The 19,404-nt window shown below is 39.6% G+C and overlaps 2 protein-coding genes across 3 annotated transcripts; one reads left to right on the forward strand and one right to left on the reverse strand.

The window, feature by feature from the left end:
- Window positions 1-229: 229 nt before the first annotated feature.
- On the forward strand, window positions 230-6,904 carry LOC149114498 (uncharacterized). The gene is made up of 3 exons (XM_089287067.1): window positions 230-496; window positions 2,781-3,113; window positions 5,030-6,904. Exons 2-3 carry the CDS (start codon window positions 2,787-2,789, stop codon window positions 5,807-5,809), a joined length of 1,107 nt encoding a protein of 368 aa, XP_089143193.1. The 5' UTR covers window positions 230-496; window positions 2,781-2,786; the 3' UTR covers window positions 5,810-6,904.
- On the reverse strand, window positions 5,815-18,127 carry LOC110062199 (transient receptor potential cation channel subfamily A member 1-like). 2 transcript variants are annotated; one of them, XM_089287065.1, is made up of 18 exons: window positions 18,056-18,127; window positions 17,187-17,301; window positions 16,730-16,899; window positions 15,471-15,555; window positions 15,281-15,337; window positions 14,449-14,517; window positions 13,826-13,896; window positions 13,297-13,435; window positions 12,494-12,535; window positions 11,507-11,587; window positions 11,094-11,260; window positions 10,225-10,285; window positions 10,032-10,103; window positions 9,314-9,487; window positions 8,665-8,733; window positions 7,983-8,084; window positions 7,482-7,603; window positions 5,815-6,282 (listed from the first exon to the last, which is right to left on the reverse strand). In XM_089287065.1, exons 1-18 carry the CDS (start codon window positions 18,115-18,117, stop codon window positions 6,132-6,134), a joined length of 1,809 nt encoding a protein of 602 aa, XP_089143191.1. In that variant the 5' UTR covers window positions 18,118-18,127; the 3' UTR covers window positions 5,815-6,131. The 2 variants fall into 2 exon arrangements, with proteins under 2 accessions (XP_089143191.1, XP_089143192.1); XM_089287066.1 differs by lacking the exon at window positions 18,056-18,127 and having other exon boundaries at window positions 17,187-18,042.
- Window positions 18,128-19,404: the final 1,277 nt, after the last annotated feature.

Genomic DNA, 19,404 nt, shown 5'->3' on the forward strand with positions numbered 1-19,404 from the left:
TGTCAAATTTCCTTTGTATTTGTTAAGATCGAAAACTTACAGAGAAATGATCTTTCATAGCTCTTTCTTTCATATTTTACGCCTCAACAGCAATTCAGAACTGCTTGACCACGTCCTCTGCCTCCATTTTGGTTTTGCTTCCTCTCTTGATGATTTCATTTCCTTTGCAGAGTAGCCTATTTCCGCAAAAACCTTTTGCAAAATAAATACACCTGCCCACAGTTGTCACACGATTGGGTGCAAAAATAAAAAATCGAGACTGAAAGAGCTTGTGAGAGGTATACGGTTTTATTTTCCACCCTACACAGAAGATATAACCGTTCATGTTCAGAAGAGACTCGATTTTATACTTATTATGTTTCAAGCAAGTTTGCTCTTTTTATTGTAAGCGAGAGCGCGCCAATTTTATCGGAGGTAGCTTGTCGTTGTTGTAAATTTGCCAACTCTTGAAGCGGGATTTACAGTTACCACGTCTTCAAAGCTGAGAAAATAAGGGGTGAGTTAAAAGCGCTAGTTATAGAATTACGTAGATAACGTTTAGTAGGGGTCTTCTACCGTTGGCAAGTATCGTCTTTTTTGTGGTCTATTTTCAGCCAATAACTTATCTGAAATGTGTCGTTACTAGAAAAACTCGATCGGCGCATTCTAAAATATTTAAGCAGCACTGATTGACCAAAGGGTTGATATTTGCCCACCTCTTGTCAAGTTGATTTTGAGATATTGCCTGCTTCTTTTGTCTAATAATCTGATTCGTTAATAAGCAGCATCGTCATTGCGTGCAGAATTTACAAACTTTGGAAATTGCAGGCATTTATAATAACACCACGAAAGAACCATGTGTGTGATGTGCATGTGTGAAAAACTTTTCGAATTTGATGCATACAACAAGCTTCTACTAAATCACAGCGAGCGCACTTTTGAGGATTTGAAATTTACAAACAATCGAGCAGCTTCTTTTATTTTCTAAAAAAGAACAAAATTTGAGTCAGTGGTCTTTCTCTGAATAGCAAACTCGTTCCTGACAGGCTAATAGCAACAACTTTCTCCTCTATAGATGTTAAAACGTTTGTTATAGAAATCCGATAGGCGAGGTGATTGCAGATGCAAAGTCGTAGCTACGTAGCCCTGAAACTGCACTCACATCGCTCAGCGGACTCTCCGGTGCCCCCGAAAAATGAAACTTTTGCGGACGAGAGAGTGGTAACAACACGGGCTTAAAAAATTCGTCAAAAAGGCCGAAAATGTGTGGTTGTTTGATGCACCTCATTCCTTCCATTTTTAAAACGACGGGTTAAAATCAGCGGTTGATGCATTAAGCATAGAAAACCGACAAACTAAACCTCGTTTATTAACGTTTTTTGACCACTATTAAGGCATTGAACCGCGAAATGAAAGCAAGAGTCGAATTTCTAAATCGTGAAATTCCGAGACAATCATCATTGCAACGAATTCTGCGTTATTCGAAAATAGATAAAAATATATTCCGAAGAGACTTGGCTTCTAAAAGTGCATATAACAATGACGAGAATGATCTCGGGGTTGTGTTGCTATGGTGATTCTGTTTTCCTGAACCTTATATGGTTTTGGGCTGATTGAAGTCACCCAGCCGTTGAAATCAATTTTGTTCACAAGGTGTTTTCAATTTCCCTTTAGAAAGTCAGTGACAAAAAATAAAGCAATATTAAAAGGAGCTAATTTTTACATTTTGTTTATTAAAATCCCATTTTTGATTCGTTTCACAAATTAAATTATGTTGGAATGAGCACTGGAAAACGAATGTCGTTTAACATCGATTCTCGTCAGAAATAAAGATCTAGTTTTTTCAGTTTGTCCAACCCACAATTAACACTTACAATGCATTTATAATTACCCTTTCTTCTAAGAAAAAGGCCGGAAAGCGACTGATAGAATAGCTTGAGCTTTTTGTAATTAAGACAATAAAAAATTCAAGTTTGGCAGCAATTTATTACAATCAGAACGTTGACTGATAATATTGTAAAATAAACATCTGCCGTCTTCATTATCGTGAAAAAAAAATCGCCCTTTAACATCCCATGTGAGCTTACTTTGACCAATATACATAAGCCATTGCTACTGAAAGGTAGGTTATTTTATTTACAGACCTAGAAATTCGACAAGCTCTTCAAAAAATGGCATTTGCACGCAGAAAAATCTTACAAAGTGTCAGTAAATCAGTTGAGAATTCTAGCTGTTGCGTTGGTAAACGATCTTATATATATGTAAATGTCTAGGAACACCGGAGACTGATTTTGACCAGATTTCCAAAACGCTTAACTTCTCTGTGACTGCAACCTTATTCAGGAAATTTTGGTATGAAATGGGTCTCCCTCTAGCTTGTAGCGGGCTTCTTGACTAAGTTTGCTTACTTACATATTGTAGTTAATTTTTGATCTCCGTTCATTTTTGATTTCAACTATAGTGGTTCACTCTCTTCGGGTTAGTTACGGATTTTTCTAAATAGCATATATTGAGTAGGGATTAATTAGAAGTTAACCAACCCGTAGGAAACGAACTACATAGAGTAGAAATAAAGCCTGAATTGAGATCAAAAGTTACTTCAACATACACGTTTATGCGTCATTTTTACTAGCTGGAGACAATTTCGAGTTTTCTATGATTTCTTAAACTGTTTCAGTATACTAACCGTTTTTAAACGTAGAAGAAGGTCAACTAACTTAAAAATATTTTTATCTGCGTCTTTTACGTGCTCAGTATATGTTTATGAGGGTTAATTATAGCAGTTTACTGACTGTTTTCAGTGCACGATGCCTGTGAACTCGCCGGCTTTCTGGTTCGCTTGCGTGACTTTTGTTCTGTCAATCACGATGAAGGATAACATTGTAACACCACTTCTCTATGTCCACAACATGTTCACCAAGAATATCGCCATAGAGAAACACACAATTCACTCTGTAAATGACTCCGACCCTTGGGTGTGTTTCCGTCACTGCGCGAAAGATTGTGATTGCGTGACATTTCAAGTAACACAAAATACGTGTGAACTGTTGGATACGAACCAGCATGGCGCGGCCGAAGACCTGGTTAATAGACAAGGAACTCTTATATTCAGCATGCAACAGTCAGTTCTTAAGGTGAGTTGACATACCTCCATGACCATGTCTCACATAAATAAAGCTTTAAAGTCAATCGTTAAAGCGCAGTTAATGGAGCGTGACGCTGTTTACGTACAGTCACTAGCTTACTGTTGTTAAACGTAACGCAATAGAATTGTTACGCGTTAGAACATTATAGAAGTCTTTCTTGTCTAGTTTAAACAATATTCACAATAGCCTTTCACGTATACATGTTGCAACAACGTCCGGTTTAACTATATCATGCTTTTTGTATGGCTAGTCTTTTAAATAGCCCCATTCTTGTTTCGTTCAAGGCCGCATGAACTCTGTACGTTTCATGGTACACGACTTTATATTGGTTTAAACCTAGACATCAGTCTACCTATAAAAGAGGCTTAGCTTGGACTTTAGCATCATTCGCTCGTTATATCACTATTGTCAATTTTAGTTAGCCCTCGAAATTGTAACTCCCACCCTTCCCTCCCTTTGGAGGTTTATTGTCGTTGTTCATTAATATAAATAATAAACTGGGGTTCACCTCTCGTGCCACGCTATCGGTTAAGTCTTGCAGCGACTTCCCCAAGCTTCGTTTTCGCTAATTTAGTGGCGCTATTTAACGCTCTTTTATGCCTCTTCTTGTCCGATCCAGCACGTGCCGGCGGAGTCGGCTCGTAGTGCTGGGGAGATAAGTAAGGCTTGAGAACTGTCTACACTCTAGCACGATGCTGACCGGAGGTCAGCTCGTAGTGCCGTTTAGAGTTACGCTACTAGGACGCGCAAGCTTTTGGCCTCGCCGACTTGTCCGGTCCAGTGCAGAATTAACCGCTGGGGAGATAAGTTTGGCATTTGGTCACGCAATGGAAGTTCGTCTGTCACGCCGATTACGGAGCGGTGTTCCCCGTTTTACGCCATAGAACGCGTGTTTATTGCTTGTGTTTGTCGGGATAATTAAAGCATTACTCCCTAGGAACTGCAACATTAACGTCGATTTACTTATGTCATTTGTCCTGCCTCGGGGGGCTGGAAAGAGGAAAATTCCCTTCAAGAGGTTCAGTTAAGTACGTGTTACCCCAAACCTTATGATTTTAGTGTTTTGCTATTTAGGTATCATGCTGGTCTAAAATATGTTAGGTAAAAAAGAAAATACTATGGATTCGATAAAATGTGAATAAATACCTGTAAAATAAGCAATAGCTGGTTTTCATATGACGTCACCAAAATTCGAACTACAAAACTATTGATCTTCCTGAGATTTTACTTTAATGATGTATAAGAGCAGCTGAAAACTAACATTCAGGCAAATTTTCGCTCCGAATGAGTTCTTGGTTTTGTAATACACTACGCTTGAATTTCTAAGCTTTTGCGTGACGCGGCATTTACATGACGGCCTAGGGAGTTGTCATGATGGTTAAAAAAGTGACTTATTTCGGGGAACTTGGCTATCTGAACAGTTCATGTCTTAGAAAAAGTATTATTTTAATGTTTTAGAGTTCCTCGAGGGATAAATTCACGCTTTTGTAGCAAAACTCATTGACGGATGTTTCTGTTGGTTTCCGGCCGCCATGTTGGTGCCCATACGGATGGGCACCAGCATGGCGTCTCCATACAAATCTCTATAAATTTGGGTAAAAAATTTCTCCGCATATCTCGCATAAGAAAAATTGCTGTGACCAGAATTTTGGCGAGAGGCTTTGCATATTTACCTTCTTTCATTTCCCAGATTCTGGACTTTATCAATTGACCGGTTTTGATTTTTATTTTGATCTATTTTGAATTGAGTGACACTGAAAACCAGCAATACCTTCTGAGTTACACCTGAAATGGGGTGAAAATACGGTAGCACTCCAATGAGCCTATAATAGGGAAATGTGGGGCTCATCCTCATCCTCGATATTTTATCCTGATTTTGGCAATTATGCTATGATCATTTCTAGGGAGCTCACAGCTGTTTAAATGGTTGCTGTAAATCAAAACCTTGCCTTCATGGCGGCACATGCATGGAAAAATGTGATGACGTCAGAGAACGGTACGCCTGCGCATGCCCAAATCACTACCAGGGAAAGCGATGCGAGATATTTCACCCAGAAGTAAGCTCGTGCCAAGCTTACATAAAGTTGAAACCAGGATCTCTCTCGGGTGTTTATGGCCTTAATGACACTATTCAGACTTATTGTGACTTTGATTCTGAAGCTGGAAAAGCCTGGACTCTGATTGAATCGTTCTCTCTGGCAAACAAGGCACTTTATCGAAATCAACCATTTTATTACAACTTTACCCAAAACGAGAGAAATTTTAATTGGAGCAACTTTCGATTGTCTAACCAAACTATGGTTAACATCCGGGACAACTCGACGCACTGGCGCGTGACATGCGACTTCCCATCAGGCCTCAATTTCACTGACTACGCACGTGCGTCTCTTCTAGAAACAGATATTCTCACATTTGTCAATCAAGACCAATGCAGGAGATACGAGTTCATATCAGTCCGTGGAATAAGCTGCTCCAATTGCACGGGAATGCTGGTTCAAAGAGATAACCAGCATATGCACACAGACTCATACTGGAGCGGACTAAACCGCTGTCAATGGAATCCGGGGTCTGGTGCAGTAACGAACGAAGATAATTTTGGTTTTTATAACGTTATCAACCCGCAGCACAAGTGCACGGAGAAACCTCATTCTACCACACAGTGGTGGCTTGGATCAGAAATCTAAAACTGTTCAGCTGAAGATCTGTACTGTTTAATTCAAGAAAGATCAGCTTCTTTCGATCTTCGGCTTATCGCTGTAACGATATATATCACCTTAGGGGCTAGGATAGGGGTTTCTTAGCAACAAAGTCTTATGAAAACATCCTTTAAGCTTGCTAGCTAGCCTAGATGGTGCATACGAGGCTTTTAACTTAGAAATTGGTAAAAGGGCAAAGGCCTGGGAAAAAAGTTGCGCATTCACAAAATGAAAGGACAAAAACTATGGGATAATACTCGATTGAAAAACTCTCCATGAAGTTTAAAAGGAGACTCTGATCTTGAACAGTCTAAAACTTGAAACTGGGGATCAGTTTACTTGACATTTTTCCTAAGATTTTAGTTGGTGCCTGTCGAGTCTCCTCCTCAGCTTGTTTCTGTTGACTAATCGTTTGGAGAAGTTTTGCTTGTTCTCCCAACAGCTCATATATTCCTTTGATTCTGCAAGGTGAACCGCAAAAAAGGTTATTATTTAGCCTGCTACTGTTAGGTTTTATTTAAATCTATCTTTTATTCACCTAAGCCCTATTGCCAACCATTTTTCCCGTCCAGATATATGTCAGTCTTCTCTTCTCGAATAGTTTTAAGTTGTTCTGAGTAACTTTAATCTAGCTGTCTCCCAAGATCTTTTAATACTCGTTTATCAGAAATAATAAGGTTGTAGTTAAATTCAAGAAGTATATGCGCATATTGTAATTGAGTTCATTCTCGTCTCCGTGGCCCATTCCGCGTCTCTTAGCCGGTGGGGTCTTGGCACGAGAAACGAAGCGCTCTGTCTCGTGACAAGGCCCTACCGACTAAGAGACACATAAAGGACTCTGGAGACGAGAATGTGTGAGGTTTTATTTTCACAGCTTTTGCTCAGTTGTGTAAGTCTCGAACGTCCAATTGCAAGCCGCGGCAATGGAATTTTAATGATAGCTTTTTGACCAACGTATTCAGACGAAATGCTCAAGGATTTTGTAATCCCGTGAAGCGTCATCAAATTTTTTGGACTCGAAAAGACAGGACACTGATTGGAGTTTCACCATTACTTTTTCAATAAACCATACTAGTTGAAAAAGACTTGTCTGTTACATTACGTGAAAAGCGACTGATCAACGGCAGTCTCAAGTCCCCGGGGGATACTCCCTATAATGGCCTATACGGGGAGGCTCCCGTCTGAAAGGGGTACATTTTTCAGGCCTCAGGTTCATAAATGGGTAGAGATTTCACAAGTTGAGGTATATGAAAGGGTAGGGAAATCTGTCATTTAGTTATTCTAAAGGGCCTTTAATTAAAATATTTCGAATAGACGCATCTCATGGCTGTGTCATTTCATTTATTAGGCACTACATGAAAATGACAAAAAGATTTCCTTTTTTTGGCAATTTATTCACGATACGGGCCAGTTATGAAAGTATGTGGGGGGGGGGGGGGGGCAAATGGGTACTTTTTCTAAATTAAAGGTATGAGAAAGGAGTACCTTTTCTTTGTAAATGCTATACAAAAGGGTAAGGGGTTGGACCTCAAAGCGAAGCCTCCCCGATAAGACGTTGTAGAGTATACCCCGGGGTCTCAAGTCTCACTGGCCTAAAATAAATCAATAACGTACACATCTCCCTAATGCGTTCTTCACGGTGCATAGCACACACTCGTACCTGTTCTCCTGCTCTTCCATTCTGTCCAGGAGCGGCTGAAATTCAGGAGGGAGCTCTGGGGTTGAATAATCTTCCTCTTCTTCTTCTGTTGGTCGACTAAAGCCTAAAAGCTGCTCATAGAGCTGATATAAAAAATAACATCACAAGTCTAACATTTTCTCTTTAGTGGCCAGCGCAAATAGCTTATGTTTGCAGAAGGTGATATCCTGGTCAAAATGGATCGTAACGTTTTGGGATCAAGGATGATACAGCTAAGCGAACGGTTCAAAATTACTATACATGCATGCTTAGGACACCAGAAGAGCAGGGGAGTAAGGATGGCGCAGTGGAGAGAGCCCTCGCCTCTAGCTAGAAGTTCAGTCACAGATCAGAAGCGAACATCTCCCAACCTAAGTCAGTGGACCGTCCTATTTTTATTAAGGGGTGACCAACTAATTGCGAACATGAAGAGGTGTATTAAAGAAGTTAAATAAGAACTTGAATAAAGGTGAATTAAAATACCTTGGATGCATCCCTGTTTGGATATTCCACGTGTTTTGTAACATTTGCTCTCTTAGCAAAAGATTCAGGGACTGTTTCCTCCATATCTAAAACCATCTCGACCTGAAAGGTGAAAAGAGAGAAAATAAAGAACCATTATTCAACTTACTGTCTGTACTTATTTGTTAAAATTAGATTTGTCTATGGTTAAAATAAATTTGTTATACCTCCAAATTCAAATACGTTTTCCGATTGTTGTAGAATGTGTCACATGTCATGGGTCAAAACTCCCTGACTCCCTAAAGGGCGAATACAACTGACTAACTCCTTAGAGAAAAACAACTTGAACATTCGACTCGCACGTGATCAGGTAGGCTCGATTACCAGCCGCTGTTCGGGAAAGGAGTCCGCGCTCCTCGAGGAACGTAGACCGCACTCGAGAAAGCGGCGGAAATCGAGCTTAGTGATCAGGTCGTTCACCTTGAAGCCGCGGCAAAATTTGTGAGCCAGCCGACGCCAAGCAAATATTTTTTTCCAGTTTTCAGTTGGAAGCGAGCATAACAAAATACTTTATGACTGTCCCGCGCGAAGCATTGAGGGTCTCGGGGAAACAAAACTCACCGGGTCAGTCATTATAAGTGCTTATTAATTGCTCTGGGTATTCTGAGGAATCGTGTTCCCATTGTAGTCTGGGTTGTTCTACCTGCATGACGTAGCGATCAATCAACGCATTGACTTGAATCTTGTCAATATCTCCCACTGCGAGACCGACCTGGAAATCACATGAAAAAATAGAATACATGTTCACGAATGAATATGTAAATGATTCCCATAGCTCTCGCGATATTTTGACCTGTAGTGGCGTAGTACGTAGCTGCCACAAAAATATTTATAGTTGTAGCTTCCGTTGTTTTGGACGTAAAAACATAACAATATATAGCCATTTGTGATTTATAGAGACTTGATTTAAGGTGGGTAAGCACTTAATAGCTAAAGTTTGTGGCCCTCGGAAAATAAAATTACAAACCTAATGAAAAATGAACTACTATGAATACAAATGTACAATTAAATGAAAGTTAAAAACCTAAAATAGAGACGCGAATAGTCGAATTACATTAATATTAAAAACTTCCTTAAATATAGATATAAAAGCTAAATCCTTAAATGGTCTGCGCTGCGAAGATCATTTTAAATAAATGAGTTTTTGAACACTTAACGGATTCTGATTTTCTGGTATTTAGAGGCACATTGTACATCATACTGGGGTACAGAGGGTTTAAATGGGCACAATTAATGAATTTTGTCCTCCATAGACTCGAAATTTGAGATCATCATCTAGGAATGTTACTTACCAACATGTTCATAAGAATGATGGGCATTCCCAGCACAAACAAAAAGAACAGGATATTCGTCAGCGTTGCGTATTCCAGTTTACCCCACGGCATAAACGTGTCGGCGTAGTTGAGTTCACCGAGCGTCATCACAAATATGGTCATCATGGAATACGGAAAAGTTGAGTAGGTCTCCTGAAAATGATAACAATTGTGTTTAACGTTGTGTGCATGCGTGCAGGTTTTTGTTCAAACCGAAGAGAGATGTTGTAACACGGCGTCTTTAAAATGGCGCGTATTTGACATTTTTATATACGCAGGTAAGTAATGTTAACCGTTAACCAGTAACTGTAAGCTAAGTAAAAAGGCTTAAATGATTGTAAACGTATCATGAAACAGTTTTTTTTTTTTGAAAACCTGCCATAGAAAACGTCAGTGAGTGAGAGTGTAAAACAACTTTACGTAAGTGAAGTGGATTCATTGACAGATTGGAAACCGCTCTGTTTTCGTTATTCAGAGTTTCTGACTTTCTGCTTCCAGCTTGATAAGACCGCAGTTTTTAACGTTTAACCAAAACAAGAAATAAACCTCTATAGTGTCGGAGACTCACATCTATCACATGAAATGTAATGTTATCTGTTCTGGTTACGCTTTTGATATAATATTAATATTAACGAGAAAACATGGATGTACTTAAGATCACTCTTGAACCAATATGATAATGATTACAGCATCTCACCGTTTCATCATCTAAGAGCAGAAAAAACGTTGTGCTGAATGCCATGACGAACAAGAAAAACAACAGGAGGACCTGAAAAAAACATTTGATACTTTGTTCAGTTTTTTGCGGCATTGTACACAAACAGGAGAGAAAACAAAATATACTTTGCTCGCAACTTCATAAAAAAGTGAAAACAATTGAAATTACGTACCTTGAAGAGAGTGCCAAACATGGTTGTAAGCATAATTATATATTGACCATACGAGGAAAACCTGTGATAAAAGACATGAAAATTGCTAAGACAGGGCTGTTTTCAATAGCAATGAGTACAGTCATACAAGGAGCTCGTCTGGAACTTTAAAGAGGATTTCTTAAACTGGCACCTTGTTCAACAGACTGGGAAAAATTCTGTAACACAAGTTTCTCGATGTTTGTTATATTAGAGACAAATATAGCCTTCGAGGGCAACGTCTCTTTGACTCTCCTAGTTCATGCGCTCTTAAAAGGCCGCGTACTGATTCGTAGTCTCGATATTGAACTGGAACGGGCTTGTAATGGAGGCTCATGCGGGGGAATATCATTGAAAAGAGATTTTGAAATGTCAGTTGCATTTGAAACGAATCCACGCATTAGCCTCATTTGCAAGCTAGTTCCAGCCCAACACCGAGAATACGAAAATGGTCTATTACCTCTACAAAGTTCTACAAGGGGACGCTCCGCCCCTTACCTTTTGTATACCATTTTGACAGAAAATGGTAACCCTCTCGCACACCTTTAATTAAAAAGGTGTCCCTTCCATATACTTTCATAACTGGTCCATGTTAGGAATAAATCGCTTAAAAGTAAGCCTGCTTGTCATTTTCATATTGTGGCTAATAAATGAAATGATACAGCCATAAGGTGCGTCTGTTGAGAACATTTTAATTATAGGCCCTTTAAAATGACTAAATGACAGATTTCCCTACCTTTTCATATACCTCAACTTGTGAAATCCCTACCATGTTATATACCTCAAGCCTGAAAACGTACGTACCCCTTTCGGGCAAAACCGGGGGTCTATTACAACAAATGGCCCATTACCTTCTGAGGAACAAAATTAGGTTCATCCATGCGATAAACAAGGCTACGGCTCCGAACTCCTGTTTGAATCCCAGCTTACAGTCACAGGGCGGTACAACGTAAAATAGTGTCATGCCATAAGCAGCCCACTCCAGATAATTCGTCAACGAACAAAGGTATTTCAATCCCTACAACAGAAATAAAGAAGTGCCATGTTGGGAGGCGCGTTGGCCTCATGGTTATTGCGTTAGTCTCCGGATTCAGGTAAGTGCCTCGGTTTGCTTGTTACTAGCTACGGTGCTATATACATTGATATTTTATAAATATGTTTATAAATGGCAAAAAAGTAAACCAAAAAACAAATTAAGTAAAAGATGCATACAATGAAGACAGGAAGATCGGAATAAGACGTACGGATCGAGGTCGAAACCAACCTGTTGTCTGAACTGAACGATTTGCTTTATCATGTGAGACAACGTGATAACCCCGACTGCAAATTGAATAATCTGAGATTCCTGCAAAAAAAAATATTTATCGCAATAAACAAAAACAGTAGCAACAATAACAATTGAAAAAACAATGTCAAGAATTCCGTGTTCTTTAATACAACTATTAAGTTGCCATTACCGTCTCCACAGTGGTATAATGTACCACACGCGCGTCGCCCGCTGTCTTTCCCGCCAAAACTTTCTCTCGCGATACGGCCGCAAATTCGCGAAATCCCCCGTTTTCAAGTCTGGTTTCAAGTCGAAAGTCACTGAATTGCTTTCGTAATTTGATTTATGCCATCGTTCGTTTCCGCTTTTTCTTTTTTCATAACGTAAAAGTCTTGCACACTTTCGCCTCAAACTCTTGGAAGACTTCGATGCCGTGTGTCGTTGATTTCTTTGCGTTTGATCGCTGTCACTCGTTACCTGGCCTTTTAACACCACCTGACTTCCAGAAACAACCTCGTACCCAGGATGTTCTCGGAAGGCAAAATCCAAGATGGCGATCTGATCTAGAGGGTTGAACTTTTAGTTTGCCGTTTGGCATGGAAACGAAGCGAAGTCGATACTACGATTAGTTAAGGTACGATTATAGTTAAACGACAGCTTCAGTGGCCCTCGTGGTTATTTTTATCGTCACAATTTTAATTTGCTGTTAAAGAACAAGATCATTGTGCAAAGACCCATACTGCATTCCAAAGGTCAAATAATCAAGTTCTATATTTTGTACGGAACCCTCTTCTCTAATTATTATAAGAGATGCAAATAGGTTTGTATGGTACATGTCTGCCTGTGTCTAATGTAATCAAGGTGTACGTCAAACAAAGGTTAACTCAGATATGACGGCTCGCTGAACGGTTATTACTGGAGGAGGTGTGGGGGTTACTGCACAAACATTTACGTCACAAGAAGTTATACCAGGTGGTGCCTTACCAGACGATTCAATTGACACGGCACATCAGTCTCAATGTATTCCTGTACACAATGTGAAAAATTATAAAAAATCGTCACATCTTTGTCAATCAATATCTGCTGAGAAACAGAGCACTTGAGTAAAATATTTCCTGAATGCTTCACATTGCATACGGCTAGTTCGCCTGAAATTTGAATTGGCCAATCAGGAATCAGTAGGCGGGAAAACTGTTTTGTCAAATGCATGTTCCTCCTTATTAACAAGAAAGACATTGAGGTCAGGCAACTGTTCTCAATGAAGATGTCATTGAATATTCAGGAAAATGAATATTTAGTTTCGAAACAGACTGTAAAAAGTGAACAATATTAAACATTTTGTGTCTCCAAGATTACAATTTGGTGCCAAAAATGGGTCGCCCGCGTTCGGCAACTCGCTCGTCGTTGGTCGAGTGTCGCCAGGCAGCTAGAAAAATAGTTGTGTTATTTTGAACAAAATATCTTGTTCCTCGTAAAATTAAACCCTGAACTCTCCAGGTAAGTTTTAGAAGAGACCGAAGCAACTTTAGTATTGTCTTTATTGGTTAGCCTCAAAGAAAAAGACTATTATCGTATCGTTTCGGTAGGACAGCTCGGTTTTGACTGCCGCTCGTACTGCGGGCGCAACCACCGTATGCAAGGCAACGATTGCTGCTGGCTCCTGCTACTGTGTCTCCAGGGTTACTTTAATTTTTTTTCATGGAAAACCATGGAAAATGTAAATGTACAACTTTACATTTCCTACGGAAAAAAAAAAAAAAACAAGAAAAGATAACAAATATTGTTACCTTTCTTGGTATAGTTTCATTCACACCACAAAGAAGCCTCTCATTAGCCCGCGAGTACACAGCAAGACCGGTCAGCGGAAAGACAAAGAGTAGATAACCAACCAGGTTGATTGTCAATGATTTCCATCCAAAAGTCTTCCTGAGGAAGGGAAGGACATGGAGCAATTTCAACAGGTGTCATACACTCAAGAAGAAAACACAAGACGAACACAAACAGAAAATTAATCGAAACATAACAGTGAGGAACGAACGCTGTTTTCGCTAAACCTTCGTTGAAGAATCGGAAGGCATTTGGAAGAGTTCACAAGCATTCTTTAGCACATAGAACTTTGTCGCGTTGACGTCATAAGGGTGAGGGATTCCACTTATCGGGGGCTCAGTCTATGTTATTGGTGAAAGAATATACATGCAGTCTAAATGATAGGCTAACTTTTTTTCGGATTGAATAACTAAAAAATAGTGTCTCTAGTGTTACAAGATCCTCTTTAAAGATCACGCTAAATGAAATAATCATTAATAATGATCTTACCATTTTTTGTTCATGGCAGCGAAACAAACTGGATGAGTCAAACAGTTAATGCGACGATGCTTTATCATTGTCTGGGATAAAGAGCAGACAGAATCATTTACGATAATTATCACTTTACTATAAAACATAGTCGAACCTCCATTAACGGCCACCTCACTCCAACGGCGTCTTTTTTTCTGTTCTTACAGACGGTCCATACATTTACTCTTGTTTTAACGTCTCTACAACGCTCACTGACCTCTCCACGATGGCAACGGCCTCTAAAGTGCGTTTCAACTCCCAAAATAACTTCTTGACCACAGACAGTTAATCAATGACTGACGAACGGTGTATACAAAACCCAAAGTTCGCATTGTAAAAGGTTAAGAAGCGTGATCCGTTCCGCGCTTCGTTGGTCTCTATTTTTGTTTTTATTGATATGATTTAATTGTGTTACAATTTTCATGTCACAATGAGCATTTTCTAAAAATAAAAATGTTGCAAACCCGAAGAAGGCAGATGTCATATTACGCTCCTACTTCCCCATAACTGCCACTTAATGTCCACTTTCCTCTGTCCCAAGGGTTGTCGTCATGGAGAGGTTCGACTATAGTAAGAAAAAACGCATTTTTGTATGTTCCTACCTTAAGTAAAATCAAAGGGTCTTCGTCAGGCTTCTGAGCTCCTTGAATCATCGTGAAATCGTAAGTTATCTGGTTAAAAAAGTAACAAAAGGTAAAAATCATCTGCGTCAGGTCATCAAACGGCCCATAAGGCCGGCATTAAATTCACCGGTACCCATCTATACTCCTGGGTGGAGAGAGAGAGACACTGTGAGAATGAAGTGCCCTCGCCAAGAACACAACGTAATGATCTCGGCCAGAGCTCGAAGTACTATATTGAATTTCCAAACTGCATGTTTGTCTCACAGAATGAATTAACTGCGCTACTCGTGATTGCAAGGAGCATAGGTGATACAAGCCAAACTTTCAAAGATTTTTGGTTAACTATACTACTATACAAATAGGCATACCGTACTGTACAAAGCACGTCCAAGTATCTAAGCTCATAGAACAAATACTGTCATTTATGACTCCTTGGTATAAGAATCGTTTCTACATCTACAAGCTTAGCCAACGAGCGGGCTTAAATCTCCCGCTTGAATCTGAATCACACAAGTGAGCGGCGAAGTCGTAGCAACGACTCGACAGCGGAGCGCAGTGGCTCGTATGTAACACAGAGGAGTGCTGTTTCCAGGATGTTACAACCTTAAAACATTCTCGGCACCTATGTTCACTACACGTCGTTTAATGTTAGTTCTTAGAATTTGGTAGCACATAAATGATTTCCCCTTTTTGATGATCTTCTTTATTCTCATCGTCTGTTTACTTGAAAATATATTGATTTTGTAGGAGAAATTAGTTCACTTTTAATTTGGTTATTAGACGCTTCATGGTGTTTGAACATACAACTTACTTTGTAATCTTCACTGTCGGGGTTTCCATCTTTTGTAACACACTGATCCATAAATCGCTAGAAAGGCGAAAAACAGGCACAGTTCAGTTGATTTCTACTGATGAGAGAAAACTCTAAACTCTAATCACTGGAATTCAGACAACGACTAAGTCTTTTCATGAAGATGCAAGAACACAGTACGTCTCCTTACTGTAGCGACTTCCGGCATCCTTATCACAAGCTTTTGCATGGTTGCCATGTGCCCTGGGGCTGACGACGTCAGCACTTCACGCCATCTGTATAAAGACAAGAAAGGCTCAAATAATGTATCTTTATATTTTTTATATAGCAGTCGTTACCCCTACAGAGTTTAGTGAATCCCGCTATTTTGAACTCTCAGGGGAGTGAAAAATCGTTCAAAATAGCTGATAGTAAACGACTGGAGGGAAAATTCAAGAGAAATAGTTTTGAGTTCGCAATAATGCAGTTCGAATTAGCGGGATCCAACTATACTTTGTAACGGATGATGGTCTGTACCAGGAATTAAAGTGCCCATAATGTCAAAACTTTTTTTTCGCTCGTCTAATTCTCCATTTCACCTGATGAGCTTCTGCGAGAAAATTTCTCGATTTGGATAAAATGCAATTTTTTTACGAATCTTTACAAATTTCAAAATTCTATTTTCTAGCGGTCGACCCCTGCCGCTGATCACAAGAATAACGAGCTCAAAATGGCCACGAGACTTATGCCTGTGACGTAGGTTCAGGAACCTACGATGAAGACTGATGTTGTTTTCTGGATCATTAACGTTGTTACAAAGAGCGGCAACGCACCTTTCAGGCATTTTCAACTAAATGTAGACAACTCTGAAGCAAAATTTCCACTTGTTTTCAAGTCAGATAAGTCATGACCCAAATCACGTGTTCCTGAACCTACGTCACGACTCACTTCAAACCAAGCAAGACTGGTGCGAATGGTGGACCAAAATGGCGGCAAATTTGAACGTCTTTAGAAACTTATAAAAAAATTGCATTTTATCCAAATCGAAAAATTTTTTCGCAGAAGTTCATTAGGTAAAATGTAGAATTAGATGAGCGAAAAAACGTTTTGGAATTGTGGGCACTTTAAACTATAGCAAAGAATACTAAGGGGTCAGTCCCTCCAACAGTTCAATACAGTTGAACCACCCAGAAGGACATCTAAAGACCCGCATCTAAGGACCCCTATACGCGAGAGGTGCTCCTATATGGAGCTGACAAGTGCAGTTTGGTCAAAAGAGAATGAATGTCCCTTGGCGGCAAATTATGGAAAACGAGCGATTAGGCAAAAACTATACATAATTCCCATGTTGATTCACAGTTCAAGAAACTAATTACATATAGACGTGTGTTGATCACGTGTAGCGCACGTGATTTGTCACGCGCAGAACACTGGATGCTTGAATCGAATGAGTGATTTTCTTTAACTAACCTCTCGTGACTGGCTATAGCAAGTGACACGCTTTTCCTGTCAGCATTCAATGCAGCGTCCAGAACATTATGATTCTTATTGTTCAAGAGGATCTCCTGGTCCGGATAAGACAGCAAGCACGATACAACTTCAGGAGAATCATGGATGGCGGCTAAATGTAGAGCGGTGTTCTGGGCGAGAGGAGAAAAGACGACAAGAAGTTGAAATAATGTATTGGACGAAAAATAACAACACACACAGAAGCAAAACAAAACGAAGCGAAACAAAATAAAATAAAGGCCCCCGGCTCGCTTCTTAATTCACGTATCACGAGAATAGTTAAGAGTAGGGTTGAAATAAAGTAGGGAGGGGGGGGGGGGGGTGGGAGTCCAAGCGTTGTGTTTTAGATGCGCGTTTCGGGTTTCTTTTAACATAAACAAAAAATGCAACAGTAGTAACAAAAGAAAGATTTACTGACCTGATTTTTGTCAAAGAGGTTAATACACTTAGGGTGATGTTGTAGAATATATTGCACGCATCTCTTGGATCCTCTTATAGCTGCAATATGGAGGGCTGTTCTGTCGTTATGATCCCTGACACCAAAAATATTATAGCTTGTTTTATTTTTGCCTGGAATTAAGACTGAAACATTCACCTCATACCTTAACATCAAAGTCTTTCAGGGTGGATTTAGGGAGGTGGAGGGTGGGGTGGATTGGTCGGTTAGTCATCCCCATTTTGAAGAAGCGAAATGAAGAAACAATTGAAAAAAATTATGAATATTATGGCAGCAAACGCGCTGGAAAGGTACCTCATTGTAATTTTTACTTGGTGGCATTGCTTGTATGCAATTCTCACATTGCATGCCCCATTGATTATGCAACCCTAAGGTACCAGATATACTGATAATGAAAAAAAAAAAGAAAAAGAAAAAAAACACGCACGATACTTGAAACTTAAAGGAGCTTCGTCACGGTGTGCGAATCTTGAAAAGTTAAGCGTAAATTTTTCAAGTTCGTCGTTTGTAATCCGCGTTAATCTTCTCCATCCTTATCCGTCCTTGTTACTTTACGGTATAGTATTATCTCTATAGTGTTTTTCTATCTTAGCAAACTATCATTTTCCGGTTTTCTTTAATTTAAAATTAATTCTTTACTTGGCCAAGATAACTCAAAATACCATGACTGAGCTCCTTTAATTGGAATTATCAACAAGTTTGAGAAGTTGTTTATGAAAGTAATTTCGTCTCATTTCATCTTTTGGGAGAGCAAGGGTACTAGGGCCCAGTGGCACACAAATTTTAAATATCTTAAATAACTGCAGTCCTTAATATTTCTGTAAGCCTACTTTTCCACAGTGGCACCAAGATTAAGCAAAAGTTCAACCACTCGGTCGTGCCCTTTACGCATGCGAAGTGTAGAGCTGTCTTTCCTTGACAGTCTTTGAGGTTAATGGAACGAATGTTACGATCAGTCAGCAGCGCTCCAACTACTTCGTGCCAGCCATATCTAAGATAGGAAAAGCAAATTATGGTGTAAAAACGGTGTGTTTTGTGGTCTTAAATCCATGGTTTTAAGGTGCCCACAACACAATTAGTACATTTTGAAGGATAAAAGCCATGTATTCGCTAGTGTGCGCAAGAACAGGCTCTGATCAGGAACTGGAATAAGCGATGTGTTCACAACAATTGAATAATACGTGTTCCCCCTACCGGCCTTAATGAATTAAGTTTTTATATGGAGAGAGTGACAAGCTAAGGACGGTGATGGGGATTGGGTATGGGGGAGGGATGTAAATTTCACGATTCATGTTTGCGCCCCCTTCGTTAAAAGATACATTTTGTAATGACGTGATTACATTCTCGTGTCTCCCGGTTTTCGCTAACTTGGATTTTCGTTTCCTACTCTCTTTTTTCTCCCCTCCGTAAGCTTTAGAAGAAAGTACTGAGCTTTCATGCGAGGAAAACTAACACACGTTTGTAACAAAGGTGTTTGACTGAAGCAGGTTTTTATTGTATTGTAGAAGAAAGCGCAGTGCAGAGCAGACTGGGCATTCTAAATCTGCGCAGTTAATTCTTTTTTACCTGGCGGCGGCGTGGAGTGCTGTGTCCAGTCCATATGACGTCACAGTAGTAGCTGCTTTATTTCGATCCATGAACATTAAGATGTCCTGTCGGATACAAAACATGATAAAATACCAAGCATTAATACAAGACAATGGTAATGATATGTATTTGGTTCTTAATGATTACGGTGACAGTATTTCTAGTAACCTATAATATCCAAGATTCTTTTTAATGTCTTTTTGATGGTGGAAATCAACCTTGAAATGATTTAAATTGGGACAGTTTTTCAAGGCGATGTCTTAAGCATCAGCAATGTCAAAAATCTAAAATTTCTAAAATCCCGAATTCAATTGGCCATTTTCCTCTATTTCAAAAGGAGTCCTTGTGCAAAACCTTTCGTTTGAAAATGGGTTTGATTTGCATGAAAATGAACCACTAGGTGGAACACATTTTCAAATGAATGGTTTTTTGCACGAAGACTCGTTTTGATTCAGAGGCAAAAGCCAACTCGGAAACGGCTTATTACTTTAGATCGTTCTTACCTGAAGATGGCCATGTTTTGCCGCGTAGTGGACTGGGGCAAACCCTGTGATGTCCTTTTCAGTTATCAACCGGAAAGCCGTGCGATCCT

Source organism: Orbicella faveolata, unplaced genomic scaffold (assembly GCF_042242905.1).
Source record: "Orbicella faveolata isolate gen_17 unplaced genomic scaffold, um_ofav_v1 contig_14, whole genome shotgun sequence".
NCBI lineage: Eukaryota > Metazoa > Cnidaria > Anthozoa > Scleractinia > Merulinidae > Orbicella > Orbicella faveolata.

Bases quoted from the DNA above. Each gene is read 5' to 3' on its own strand.
- LOC149114498 (XM_089287067.1), top strand. From the start codon at position 2,787: ATGCCTGTGAACTCGCCGGCTTTCTGGTTCGCTTGCGTGACTTTTGTT. The intron at 3,114-5,029 runs GTGAGTTGACAT...GATCATTTCTAG, and splicing joins TGCAACAGTCAGTTCTTAAG to GGAGCTCACAGCTGTTTAAA.
- LOC110062199 (XM_089287066.1), bottom strand. From the start codon at position 17,378: ATGTTAAGGTATGAGGTGAATGTTTCAGTCTTAATTCCAGGCAAAAAT. The intron at 14,518-15,280 runs GTAAGTTGTATG...TTTTTTAACCAG, and splicing joins CCGACAGTGAAGATTACAAA to ATAACTTACGATTTCACGAT. The intron at 8,734-9,313 runs GTAAGTAACATT...TGTGATTTCCAG, and splicing joins TCATTCTTATGAACATGTTG to GTCGGTCTCGCAGTGGGAGA.